Here is a 14,426-nt window from a genome sequence, read left to right on the forward strand (position 1 = left end):
ACTGATCTATGTCATTTGTCTCAACTATTCCACCTAAGTAACAATTTAATGGAATTTGTGAATCGAATATTTGCTTTGATCAGCCATTGTGATTTTACTGCCAAGAAGGCCACTGTACTTTTACTGCAATGAAGGTTTATCTACACAAGAAACTGCACATGTCTTCTGACTAGAAAGTCATATTTTTGAATACGGCCATCACTTGAAAAGGTTTACCAGTTTGTCATAGAGTTTGTGGATGCAGCGACTAGAGTGAACATTCATTAATTGAAAACACTTTAATACATATTTATTAGCATCCTCTTGGTGAAGATGGACATTAGTGATGAAATTCACTATCTTCTTCAATGTACCAGTGCTAAGTTGGGACGATTGAGAAATGTGGTGTCCTGAATATCAAGAGCCCATATCTGGCACAAAAGACCTGGTCTGACAGCTATCAGGCGATCCCTGCCCTGCTCTGAGACCTGGATTACTTACAGTAGGCACCTCAAGGCACTGGAAAAACATGACCAATCCTGTCTTTGCAAATCATCCAAGCACTGAAAGGATAAGTGATTCAACGTCAATGTTCTCCCATGAAACTATCCTCAGCCTTAAGGCCTTAGTCAGTCACTTGGCAATGTACAGTTGGCCTCATTGTATGCATGTGCAACTGCAGATTTCCGAAACCAACATTCTAGTCTGAGCTCCATTACAGAAGATTATGAGGAAAAGGAAAAAGATGAAATGATATGCTCAAAACGTAGAAAAAATACCTCTTCAAAGATTCCTGGGAACCACTGATTCGTGACTACTCAAAATGGGGAAGGAACATTCCAGATGAGGTCCTGACCTATGCCAATAGCACATAGATGAGGAAGGAGTGCACTATCTCATGAACTACTCCCTGCCTGTCCCATCAACAGCCCCATGTGTTGAAGGGTTTGCAGTTCCCACATTGCCGTTATTGAATAGCACAGAACCTAGAAAAGGGGAGAGGAAGCAAGTGACTCTTGATCCTGGTGGACTGCTAAGAAGATGATGCAGCCTATTATTTCAGTTGCAGAATAATACAAATTCATTTTAGTAATGCAGTAAGTTGGATTGCAATAACTCTGAGGAAAATGCAACCTGACAATTTATAATACGAACAGAAAAAAAAAATGTTCTCTGAAGCACAAGATTAAGTATTGACTAGACCAAGTGGACCCGTTGGGCCCAAACCTCTCCTGCATTGGTGCAGCACCCTCTCCTACCCCCTCCCCCTCCCTTCCCCCCACTCCATCCCCCTCAACTCCCCTCATCATCCATCCTCCCCCCTCTCTCCACCCCCTCCCTCCCTAGGAGATAGATTTAAACTTTAAAATGTGAATAACTTAAAAAATATAACACCAATTTCAATGAATTTTCTTCCATTAGCACCAAAGGGACGACGGTGAGTAATGTGGGCCTAAAATTGTCGCGCTATCATGTACCGTTTTGGCTGTAGTTCAGGAACAAACAAACAAACAAACGAGAGTTTTAGTATATAGATTGTCAGAGAAGCTACTGAAGCAGTTACTAAACCTGAACTGCGAGAATACAGAGCTGATATCAAGAGAAGAACAGTGGATTTTCTAATTGATATGTAGAAGCTTGACTCTGCTTTCCACTGTGTCATTTTTAGGCGTGCATAAGCCAATTTAAATTAAACTGGCAATGTCTGTTTAAAATTAGCATGTCTGCCTTTCATCCAGCAGTGGATGTTATTTTCCCTTTGATTTTTTTTTCCATCTCCCGAATACAGTCATGAGTACACTGACGTCAGCTGTCCTCAACTACCACCAACACCCTCTCTGCAGTGACCTTCAGCCATTGTTAATGCTGGCAGGCTTCAACGAGTGGAGGGGTGGGGGAGGGGAGGATGCGGCATTGCAGTCATTTTATATCACAATGTTACGATTTATTGATCAGGAAGGGAACGACTATCCTTTGTCCCATGGAAACAATAGACAAATTGTATACCCCTTCCAATTTGTGCTTAATCAGCAAGTCCTAATGCAGACTTCTTTATTAAAATGGTGACACATCCTCCCCTCCCTTCAGTATTTGTGATGTGTTTAAATAAAATAATAATTGTATGTTTGACAATAACATGATTAAAGTTAAATAATAAATCACTACTAAATTTATAATGCTTCAATTACAATTTTCAGTCAAAACCTTTATTCTGGCTTAAAAACTTGGGGATCAATTCAGTATTTCAACCTTGCATCAACTGAAGAGAACTTTCAATCCCAGCTGGTCTCTATACGCAGTTGGAAATATTTAGCATGCAAATCGGTTCTTCGGGCGAAGCCGATGGATATGAGTGTGCAAATACTTATTCTGTGTTCACGGAGGGTTTCTGTGCTTTTGAACAACTGTCTTGTAGAGTTTTGCTTGATTCATGCATAATTTATGGTTTTGTGTGTTGTTCAAGTCTAGGTGCTTGTGATGCTGCTGCAAGGAAGATTTTCATTGTAACTGTACATCACCATACTAGTGTAATTGATAAACTCAATTTGACTTGAGATTCTACCCTTCAATGGTACGACAGGGCAAATTACAGTAATCGATTACTCCTCAAACCTGCACATTTTTGGGATGTAGGAGGAAGTTAGAGCACCAGAGGAAATTTACAGTCATGGGCGAACGTGCAAACTCCACACAGAACGCCCTGATGGTCAGGATTGAAACTGGAATCGCTGGAGCTGTCAAACAGTAGCCCGACTAGATGCACCACCATGCTATTCACAAGCATTAAATCATGCTCGAAAAGGACTGTCCAAGCATTGCTTTAGAATTACACATGAAAAAATGGTTCCTACAGAATACAGGCTGCCTGCATTTTGAACTGTAGAATAGGCTAATCCTACTTTCTCAAAGAGCTAAACTGAGGTGAAATCCCATTCTCAGTGCAGAAGAGTAATTAAGCTCACCTCTCACAGCTGCAAGTTTGTTAGGATCCAGTGACTTCAGCCCATACTGTTTGTTTCCCAGAACACTACTTGATATGAGAACCTCATCGGTGAACAGATTCCTAGCCAAATAACGTGCTGCTAACTTTGGCTGTGTCTTCTGACTGGCCTTCAATATAAATGCACCAGGTATTTTAACATTGCGCTTGGGATTCCCCAGAAATCCTTAAGAAAAAGAGAAAATGAACCTTAGGATGATGTGATACTTAGAATCAACTTCTCTCACAAACAAAATAAATTACAGTCACCATGACTGGCAAGTTAAATTCAAACTTTTGACGCAAATGAATCCAATCTGGGTATTTTCCAGGAAGATCAATGCATTGAATTCCAACTTTTATCATTGTGTATTTGTTGTGAATGCATCTGCAGTGGAAATTATGCAGCCCTGGATCTTCCACTAACATACCAGGGAGCCACGAAACATGACGACAGAGATTATTTAGTCAGGCTATGTCACCAGCTTATTCACAACCTCCATATTTCTCAGCAGACATCAATAGGATTCTTATCATAGGAAAGGACTAGAAGTGCCGCAACTACTCCTGCTGGGATTCATACCTAGAAATGATCCCGGGGCATGCTTGATGCAACAACTGATTTATTTACAATTAAGATATAGGAGTGTATAATGTACTCTCTTACAGCCATTCATTCTAGAATGCCATGTACACAGAACTGAACTTGCTCAATAACTAGTTTATTATCAAATTATGCTGAAAAGATTTTTTCTACAATTGAGGTGTGCAAATTCCAGTGATATCATGAAACATAACATGGGTTTACATTGCTTATCACTGTCATTTGAATTACCTAAAATTCAACAACTCATCCCAGCCTGTGACTATCAGGAACATTGGTGAAGTTCTTCAAGTTATTTTTTTAACCAGTAGTTTTATTTTTCTAAGCGATGCCCAATCCTTCAAATTGTATTTTTGGAATGATATGACATAATCTGTTTTTAAGCAGCATTTTTCCCTACAATAACTTTCTACCTCAAACTTATTTTAAAGTGGTCTTCACTGTACATCTGTGTTGAGGCAGAGCTTTATTTCTAAGTGATGACAGATCCTTCAAATCCTATTATGTGAAATCAAAGTATTTTTATATTGCTGTCCTAATGTACATCATGATCTGGAATAATGATACCAGATTTAATTTCACTGGATGGATGTGGAAAGATTTGTTGTTGAACAGATGTTGTTGAACAGCATTTTTTTCCTACAATTACATACTGCCTCAAACTGATTTAAAAGTGGTCTTCGCTGTGCAACTGTATTAAGACTATCCAATTTCATTATCACAACTGACTTAACGACTTTTAAAAGAGTCTGTTCCTTTCTCTTCTCCCTCTCCCCATCGCTCCCAAGTAATTCCTTACACTGTGACTTAGTAGTTACTCAGGAAACGAGTGTGGGGATTGCCTCATCCCTCATCAACAATCAAGCCCGACACTCCTGTGCAGCATTGCTGAGATCTTGAACAATAACCTCACATGTTGGGAGTAAATTGGTCACTATTATACAACCTACCTAATTGCCCTTTTCAGTGAGGTGGAAAGGAAAGTCACCAGGTAGATATTAGGTGGCCCATTCTGTTTCCTCAAAATTGAATTCACCCAATGGGGATAATTTGCTTACTAATCATCCTTTTTTTTACATTCATTTGTTCGACGTGAGTGTACATGGCTAGGCCCTTCCTATTATACTCCTCAAATGTCCTTAAAAAGACAATGGTGAGCTGTTCTCTTGAATTACTGATTGATTAATTAGTAGGACTGGCTGTTATAATCCCTGAAATTTTGCACTACAATTGACTTGCATGGTGTTGTTCTTGGGGATGACCACTAGGTGATGTTGCTACCATTCAGACACATTTTCAGTTGTGTACCTCAACGTCACTGGGTGTTTCGGCCTTTCATCCTCAGTCAGCCTCAATCTCACCCTCAAGACACCCTCAGTCGAGGCAGGCCCACCGCAGGGTGATCAGACCAGGGTTTGTGTCTTATGGTTAGCCTCTAGATGGTCAGGTGGCATCCCAGACAGCATCTCTTCTTTTCAGTCACAGCCAGTGACTGCTCCTTCGGCGGCATTGGCAAGTTATTTGGTTGCTTTCCTTTAGGCCTATCCTCTGACTCCTACTTCCCTCAGGAGCCTTGCGCTGGAACTGGCTACAAAGCCCCTGCACCCCACCTCCACTGGACACACTTTTACATTCCAACCCCCCTCCTCTGCTTCTACTGCAAGTTTGGAATATCTCAGCCTTTTCCTTTCGTATGCCTTGTCCACAGCCAACTCCCAGGAGACCGTCAGCTCAATGATGAAAACACGCCGACAGGAGTTGGACCAGAGGATGAGGTCTGGTCGCAGGTTGGTAGCTGCGATTTCAATTGGGAAGATGAGTCTCTGGCCTAGGTCAACACACATTTCCCAGTCCCTGGCTGTGTTCAGTGGGCATGAGTTGAGAGGCGAGAGGTTAGTCCACTGTTTCTCTCCTTCTCGGATGAAGGATGGTATTTGCGGGAATGTTATCTGGGCATTGATAGGCATGGCATTGGTGGTAACTCTCTTGTACTCAAGTTCAGCACCTGGTTGTGTCGCCAGGTGTATCTGCCTTGTGTTGGGCTGGTCTTACAACTGGCCAGGATGTGCTTGAGGTTTGCTGGAACTGCACACAGGGGGCAGGCTGGATCCTCTCCCAGCCAAAGATTTAGGTTTGTGGGAGAGGGAAGGACGTCACATGTGGCTCTGATAATAAAACTCAACATATTTGATCATGCTCCACAGCTCACTCCATGTGATCTTCCTCTTTTCAACGCCATCCCACCTCATCCAGTGGCCTTGCTTGGCTTGGGATATAGCTTTGGCACACCTGGCTGCTTTTTCTTGGCGGCGCACCTCCTGCACCACCAAGTGCTGACGTTCAGCTGGAGTAGCCTTTTGCCAGGTAGGTTGCATTGCTCCCAGGCCAAAGCCCCCTTTGCCTTGTTGGACATGGCCCACTATGTCCCGGTGTCGGAGGGCAGATTTTGCGTCCAGTACTGCTGCGGCTTGAGTCCTGTTGTTAGGGTTGGAACGACGCCTCTTACTATTGGGTCCCGGGATTCTGTCAGTGTCATGTCCAGCCTCGCTTTGGCACATTTGTATTCCTCCACCAGGCTTGAGACTGGCAGTGAGAGGGCTCCATTCCCATAGAGCCCAATAAAGTTATTCTTGTGAAGATACTCCCAGAGTGCATCCGGTATGAATTAGGTCTAGCAATAATGAAGGAACAATAGTATTTTCCAAGATAGATGGGTGTGCGATTTGGAGGGAAACCTGCAGGTGGTGCTATTCCCATGTGGCCCACTGCTCGTATCCCAGGTGGTTGAGATTGTGGGTTTGGGAGGGTTCAAGTAGCTTTGGAGAGTTGTCTATGCAGGAAAATTATAGAGGCTTGGAGACATTTAAAGAAATGGTAGATTTTTTTTGGAAATATTATGGAATTGTGTTATATGAGCGACAGAAAAGAAGATGGGGCAGGGCAGCCATGATCATATTGAATTGCACATCATTTATGACCTTATTGTCTGTGAGGTTTTAAAGCTTTGACCTTCAATTTGATTAGTTGAAGTTATTTGTCCATTGAATAAAGATACAGCAATTCAACCAAATTTTACACATGGAATTTCCTTTCCTTTCAGCAGACCCAGGCGCTGTTCATTTGGAATATTAGTCTGGTATGAGATGGCAAGCACTATATTTTGCACTGTAACTAGCCTGCTATTCATTTTGTGAATAGGCTTTAAATTCCACTCTCACTGCAGGCCTGTTAGAATGGGAAAACATGGAAATCACAGGTCATATGATTCTACTCAACAGTATGGAAGGTGAGCATCCAATGTATGTTAGAATTCCAAGTACATCATCACATTTGGATCTCTCAACTCTGAACCTATGCAAAACCACTGCAAATTAGATGTAATCATTGCTGGACAAGGGTAACCGCTTAATAATCTTTTGATCAGGAATGTCTGGGGTTAGAGAAGGCAGGCGAATGGGGTTAGGTGGGAGAGATAGATCAGCCATGATTGAATGGTGGAGTAGACTAGATGGGCCGATTGGCCTAATTCTGCTCCTATCACTGTGACATGATATCAAATGTGCATGAATGCAGCACTAGTTACTTCATTGTACATGTTTCTTTCTATTTTTATTTAACCATACCATTTCAATATATTATTAACTTCCATCTCAATTCCTTTTGGTATTTCTTGGATCATAAGTTCTAATAGTAATAAATGAACATCAAAACAATAAAAAGGTGGTACAGTGTTTAGAGCTGTTGGTTCACAGTTCCAGCGATTTGGGTTCAATCCTGACCTCTGGTGCAGTTTGTACAACCACCCTGTGAGCCAGTGTTTCCTTTGCGTGCTCCTGTTTCCGCCAACAGTGGGACATGTGCGATGATTTGTTAAATGGTCACTTTAAATTTCCTCTACTGTATGGACGAGGGGTACAGTGTGAAGGGAGTTGATGGGAATATGGGGAGAATAAAATAAATTAGCATGTTGGGTACTTGATGGTCATAATGATCTCAAGGGCATGTTTCTGTTCTGTATGGCATTACGATTCAAATTGTAGATGAACTAGTGCTCAACTTCTCTGCCGGTATTAGAGTATGTGAGTACCTCATGATCATCAGTCATTTGATCCTGTTGCAATGAACAAGAAATACAAACATGGAGCAAGCCTGTGAAGCAAATACACAACGGACTCCATCTTTTCAACAGGGAAGTTCACAGCACGTCAAATCATCTCATAGATAAATAATCAATGGCACAAGAATATAGTATTTCTCTGCTGAAAATTGAAAGCTGAAAGAAAAGTAAGCTTATTTGTTCTGGAATAGCATGATTATGGTCTTTATTATTAGGCGAAAGCATAATATTCTTCAAGCTGTATTACTTACTGAGGGCTAACACATTTATCCATGCAATGGAACAAAGGACAGAGAGATATATTTGAGTTCTTGTTCATACAGTTAACAGAAATTCCAAATTTGCCTATAATAACATGACTGAACTAATGCATGGTGCCATGATAGTCTCTTTAACTCCTCTTTATTAAAAAATAGTTTGAAAAAGAAAAAGTGACTCGCTACATAAAAGCAGTTCTGACTTACCAAAGCTATTCTTTGAAAGATCAAAGGATGACTCCTCCAGCATTGGATCCTTTTTCAAAGGCTCCACGTTACTACAATGATCAGCTGAGGGATCAATGTTCTGGTGAGCATTTTCTATGGTTTGCAAAGTTTTTTTAATTTCTAGCTGTTGAAGCACTGGTCGCTGACCATGGTAGTTCAGTAGTTTGTTCATTCTATATGTTGCTGGTGTGGATTGCGGCCTCTGGTCTGGTTGCTGAAGTTCTGGTTTTAGGGCCAGACGTTGTAGCACTTGACCATGCACAGCTGAGTTAGTCGGTGGCAGCACATTTTCCAGGATCTGCTCCGTGGGATGAAAGACTGCAGATTCATTTGGCTTCTCGTTAACTAACATATCTGCAACATCTTCTTCATCCTGAATTACTATAGGATCATTAGAGTAATTGGGCTCACGTGGACAAGAGATGTTGGGGCAAGTAATTTTCTTCTTTCGCATATTCACAGCAGACTTCAGTACCATTTTCCTCTTCAAGGTCTGATTATAACCATTGGAAAGAGATGCTAAAACTTGCCTCTATAGTAAACATAAAAGCGTTGAGTTAATATATGCCATCTTAGCTTTAACAGGAAAGGCGGAGCAGGCTGGTGCTCCTTTCTGTGGAAAATTGGAAGCTGGAGAAGGGGTGGGGGCGGGAGCTGGGAGGGTGGGGACGGTGACCCTGCAGATACTTATAAATCCATGAGGAGATTTGACAGGTTAGATGGAGAAAATGTTTCTGCTTGTGGGGAGTGCAAAAGCAGGGGACATAAAAGTTGTATAAATCAAATAAATAAATAAAGCCAACCAGGAATTAAGAAAAATATGGTTGAATGGAGTAGTTAGAGGGTGATTATGCTTCTTTGTCTGGGTATTGCATTGTTACTTGCACAGCTTTGGAACAAAGAAAAACAGAGCCAAAATTACACGTGGATGGCTTACAGCAGAAATGGTGATAGTGCATATGGGTGTTTCTGTAAATACAGCACTCAGTAGTGAAACTGATAGTCTCCAAACTTCCAGGTTATCGTTCTGTTTTTTATGTAATATTCTCATTGTTTCATATCCTGCATTTTAAGTAGTATAGATCATGGTGTATAGCTAAAATAATGAGATGAAGCAAAAATAAATAAATCTGTTTTTACAAAAAATATCAGATATGTCAATGTTTTCTTGCCTTTTTTGTGAAATTTTTCAAGCATGATTTCATCAAATCCTTAGGCTAATTTATACCCTGTGGTATTTCATTATGATTTAATAACCTTCAAATTTGGGCACCCATGTCACAGGTTGGTACCCTTATTCACGGAAACACCCATATAGGAGAGCCTCAAGGACAGATGCTTGAAGGACTCCAGACATGACAGCATGGGAATGGGATAAGAAACCAGCATGGGGAATTCTCTAGCTGCAAATGGATAGACAAGAAAGGATTTAAGAGAATGATAAGGGCTACTTCAAGAGGAGTAATAGAATTGGAAAGTAGAATAGTTTTAGTTAAAACAGCTGCAATCGTAGAGGAAAGGGTGTAACTGAGGAGATAGGAAGTTGGAAAAATGTCATGGTGCATAAAAGGCCCAAAACTAGACAGATGGAAACTTGAAATTGTTGTTTTAAGAGACTTGACAGAGTAGACAAGGAAACAAGAAGATGTTAGGAATGCCAAGAAGTCATTAGTCTATCAAGTCTGTGCCGGCTCAATGCAGAATAATCCAGCTAATCCCATTCCCTGCAGTATACCCGTGATCCTGCAAATTTATTTCCTTCCAATGCTTATGAAATTTATTTTTGATATCATTATTAAAATTTTCACTACCTCAACAAGCAATGTTCTGGGTCATTACTATTTGCTGCATAAGGAAATTCTTCCCTAAATACTTCATTGCCTACAACTTTAAATCTGTGTTCCCTGGTCCTTGTTCAAGCAGCTAAAGCAGCTATCTCCTTTATCAAAACATCACCATCATGTGCATCATCTGTTCATATCTCTGCTCAAAAAAGCACAGCACTAGCAAGTATATCTTAATCTTGTAACTAATATTTCTCAACCCCTGAATCATTCTGGAAAATTTCCTCTATGCTATTTCAAGGACTTTCACATCCTTCCCACAATGTGATGACCAGAACTGAACGCAATTCTCTAGTTGTGGCTTAACACAGCTTTGTAGAGATTCGGCATAACTTCACTGCTTTTGCACTCAATACCTCAATTTTCTATCTTCACTTTCATAACTAGCAAAGATCAGCCCCTTCACAACCTGGGAGTCAAGCTAACTGGACAAGGCAATATCCATTCTAGGCATAGCCAGCCTTTTCACTACACTCTACCAATCAATATTTCATCCCATCTTCTACCATCTTTGTTGATATCGACAATTTGACAGCTTTATACCATTATTTACTAAAGAAGTTAAGATGAAAGGGAATGCAAGTGAAATACAACAGGAAAGTGATCAGAGATGGTCACAATTGTGACTGACATGATGGGAATAGAGAAAGCACATGGAATAGCAGAATCAGGGAGATGGCCATGTATCTAGACAGGGAGAAAGAAGTTCAGCAACTTCAGAAAAGTGAAGGAAAGGGAATTGAAGATGGAGCAGTAAGTGAGTTAAAGAATTAGGATCTCAATTGCCTAGTCACATTATCAGCAAGTAATTCAGCACCAGTTCATGAGTTTAAACAGCGAGCAAACATATTTTGTTTCTAAATGGTTGAGCATTTAAATCTGGATGCTGATACCTTTTGTGCAAGGTATACTCACCTGTTTAGCAAAGTATCTTGTTTTTCCTTGACGCAGATCTGATACTTTTCTTTGAATGAATTCCACTTTTCTGTCCAGTCTTCGGATAGCAGAATATATAACCTGCATGAATAAAATAAATGTCTGTAAATTAACAATTATAATACACCAAAGGTTGGTTTTGAAGTCAAAATAAATTTTATTTCATCCTTTCGCAATTCTGACTCCAGATCTCACTGCTTGGTTGCAAAATGTGAAGACTTGTTCTTTCCACATTTAGTTCCCTTCTTAAAATTACAGAATTCTCCCACCCATGAACAACCTACCAAGCAATCCATGTAGGAATGATACAGTCAAGGTAAATTAACCAAAATTATGTTTTTTATACACTGGCCTCAACACACATTTAGAATTGGATTTTCCAGGTTTTCAGTTGACTGCATATAAAGATGAGTAGTGAAATTGTGAACAACTAAAAATTGTAGAAATTACTCGTAATAATAATAACAAAGGGCAGAAATAGGTGGTAGCAAATTAATTATTCACTCGATCATCAAATTAAATGGTGTGTGCAAGTTACACATCATAAAGTTAGAATAGGGTTGTATCTATTTTCTGTGCCGATTATCATTATGGTTACATCTTCAAGACAATTGTTGGGATTCATTTACAAAAGATTTACATTACTAATCCTCAGAATGAAGCATTACCATTATCAGCTATTGAGAGCCTCATCTCTATGTGCTTGCCTTAGTTTTAGGGAAAAATAGTCCATCTCCTTTACATGTGTCTGAATATCTCTATTCTTCTACTGAATTCATTGTAAATATCCTGAACTATATTATCATATGATTCTAACATTGATTTCATGCAAATGGGATCAAGGAAATCTATTTCCTGTACACAAGTTATATTGTCTCCACTATATACTTGGTTCATATGGTAAAACAAGTACAGAAGTAGTCAAGGCAGACAAACTATTAATCATCCTCAATGTCCCGCTGATTTTTTTTCACCTGGTTGAGGTTCACTTTACTGGGCTAGAGGGTTATTTGATCAGATACTTACTGCATATGGGAAGTCCAGTGCAATTCCACAGTCCACCTGCAAAAATTTCTAAACATCTGTTTTCGCTTTTTTATTATGGGGTATTGTGTGTAGATTGATGATTAAAAAAAAAAGAATTTAATCCATTTTAAAATAAGGCTGTAACGTAGCAAAATTTGGAAAAAGTGAAGGGGTCTGAATACTTTCTGAATGCACTGTGTGTGTGTGTGTGTGTATATATATATAGATAGAGAGAGAGAGTGAACACTTCTTTAGACTTGCCCTTGACTCTTGATCTCAAAATGTTGTGGCTTTATGCCCCATTCCAAAAGCTTAGAAGATGCGAAAAAAAGAGCAATCTTCACTTCAATTATTCCACAAAATAATGCGACCCCTCATCATATCCAGGTAGAGATTAATAATTTTGTAATTACTAATGGGCTGCAGCCTGTAGAATGCTCTGCTCTCTGTGGGAAGCAAGAGGAAATGGAGAGAGTGGGCTGATCTCCTACAAATCAATGAGACAATAAAGGAAAAGGAGAATGTGTGATTCACGCACAAAATGACACAGGAATACATGGATGATAGTCACCGGCAAAGCTAAAAATTAAGCAAGCCACTGGAAGAGGCAGGATGGCTAATTTTTTGAATGTTACCAAATGGGCAGCAACTTGGTTAACAAATGTCTTCATCGACAGATTTGAATAAATGCCAGGTGCCAGGACTTTTGCCATTTTACTGTTAGCAGGCAGGATGGGAATAGTCCCAGAGAAGCAGAAGGACTGCAAGGGAATCCAAACTGTTCCATCACGAATTGGGGATAATTAGACAATAGATGCAGGAGTATGCCATTCGGCCCTTCGAGCCAGCACCGCCATTCAATGTGATCATGGTTGATCATTCATAATCAGTGCCCCGTTCCTGCCTTCTCCCCATACCCCCTGACTCCGCTATCATGAAGAGCTCTATCAAGCTCTCTCTTGAAAGCATCCAGAGAATTGGCCTCCACTGCATTCTGAGGCAGAGAATTCCACAGATTTACAACTCTCTGACTGAAAAAGTTTTTCCTCATCTCAGTTCTAAATGGCCTACCCCTTATTCTTAAACTGTGGTCCCTGGTTCTGGACTCCCCCAACATTGGGAATATGTTTCCTGCCTCTAACGTGTCCAATCCCTTAATAATCTTAAATATTTCAATAAGATCCCCTCTCAACCTTCTAAATTCCAGTGTATACAAGCCTAGTCGCTCCAGTCTTTCAAGATACGACAGTCCCGCCATTCCGGGAATTAACCTAATGAACCTATGCTGCACTCCCTCAATACCAAGAATGTCCTTCCCCAAATTTGGAGACCAAAACTGCACACAGTACTCCAGGTGTGGTCTCACTAGGGCGCTGTACAACTGCAGAAGGACCTCTTTGCTCCTATACTCAACTCCTCTAGTCGTAAAGGCCAACATTAGCTTTCTTCACTGCCTGCTGTACCTGCATGCTAACTTTAAGTGACTGATGAACAAGGACACCCAGATCTCTTTGTACTTCCCCATTTCCTAACTTGACACCATTCAGATAATAATCTGCCTTCCTGTTCTTACCACCAAAGTGGATAGCCTCACATTTATCCACATTAAACTGCATCTGCCATGCATCTGCCCACTCACACAACCTGTCCAAGTCACCCTGCATCTTCATAGCATCCTCCTCACAGTTCACACTGCCACCCAGCTTTGTGTCATCTGCAAATTTGCTAATGTTACTTTTAATCCCTTCATCTAAGTCATTAATGTATATTGTAAATAGTTGCGGTACCCCACTAGTCACTGCCTGCCATTCTGAAAGGGACCCGTTAATCCCAAGAAATTATACACAAGAAACTTGGGATACAGATTAATATAATATCTGTAATTAATCTGTAATCTGCAAATAATTATCTGTAAATATTACAAAAAAATTATGTGTGCATAAATAGTCCAATTGAAACTTCTAATTCTACAAACATTGCATTGCTCCTTAATGATGTGTGCAGCTGGTTTCTTGCCAGACCACAGCTCTCCTTCTTATTAGCATCCCAAGATTCTAACATGAGTATAATTTAAAGTACAGTGGTGTAATGGGCCAACCAGATGTTAATGTTCAACCACTGTATTATCCAAGCATTTGTTTTGCTTTTAATTAAACAATTGTCTCGTCTTTGAAAGTACAACCACTCAAAGTAAAATTCCAAAAGAAAGATGTCCATTATTAGGCACCTAAAGGAATATAAATAAACTAAGCCAGCCAGTCCGGAGCTAGGAGGAAATAATTAGGTTCTACCCACCCCTCCCACAGGTATATTTTTGACAAGTTTACAAAATAACGTATGTGAAGATCCCACATAGGAGATTAGTGGGCAAGATTAGAGCACATGGTATTGGGGGTAGGGTGCTGACATGGATAGGAAATTGGTTGGCAAACAGGAAACAAAGAATAGGGATTAA

The 14,426-nt window shown here is 40.2% G+C and overlaps 1 protein-coding gene across 2 annotated transcripts in view; it reads right to left on the reverse strand.

The window, feature by feature from the left end:
- Positions 1-14,426, reverse strand: part of LOC144598559 (uncharacterized) — a 98,706-nt gene that overhangs the window by 34,033 nt on the left and 50,247 nt on the right. The window contains exons 6-8 of one of the 2 annotated variants that reach the window (XM_078408738.1): positions 10,925-11,026; positions 8,145-8,697; positions 2,943-3,146 (exon numbers count right to left, since the gene is read on the reverse strand). In XM_078408738.1, coding sequence (XP_078264864.1) covers positions 2,943-3,146; positions 8,145-8,697; positions 10,925-11,026 — 859 coding nt within the window. The remainder of the gene's footprint in view (positions 1-2,942; positions 3,147-8,144; positions 8,698-10,924; positions 11,027-14,426) is intronic. The other variant, XM_078408739.1, reaches the window with a different exon arrangement.

This window comes from Rhinoraja longicauda, chromosome 12 (assembly GCF_053455715.1).
Source record: "Rhinoraja longicauda isolate Sanriku21f chromosome 12, sRhiLon1.1, whole genome shotgun sequence".
Lineage (NCBI taxonomy): Eukaryota > Metazoa > Chordata > Chondrichthyes > Rajiformes > Arhynchobatidae > Rhinoraja > Rhinoraja longicauda.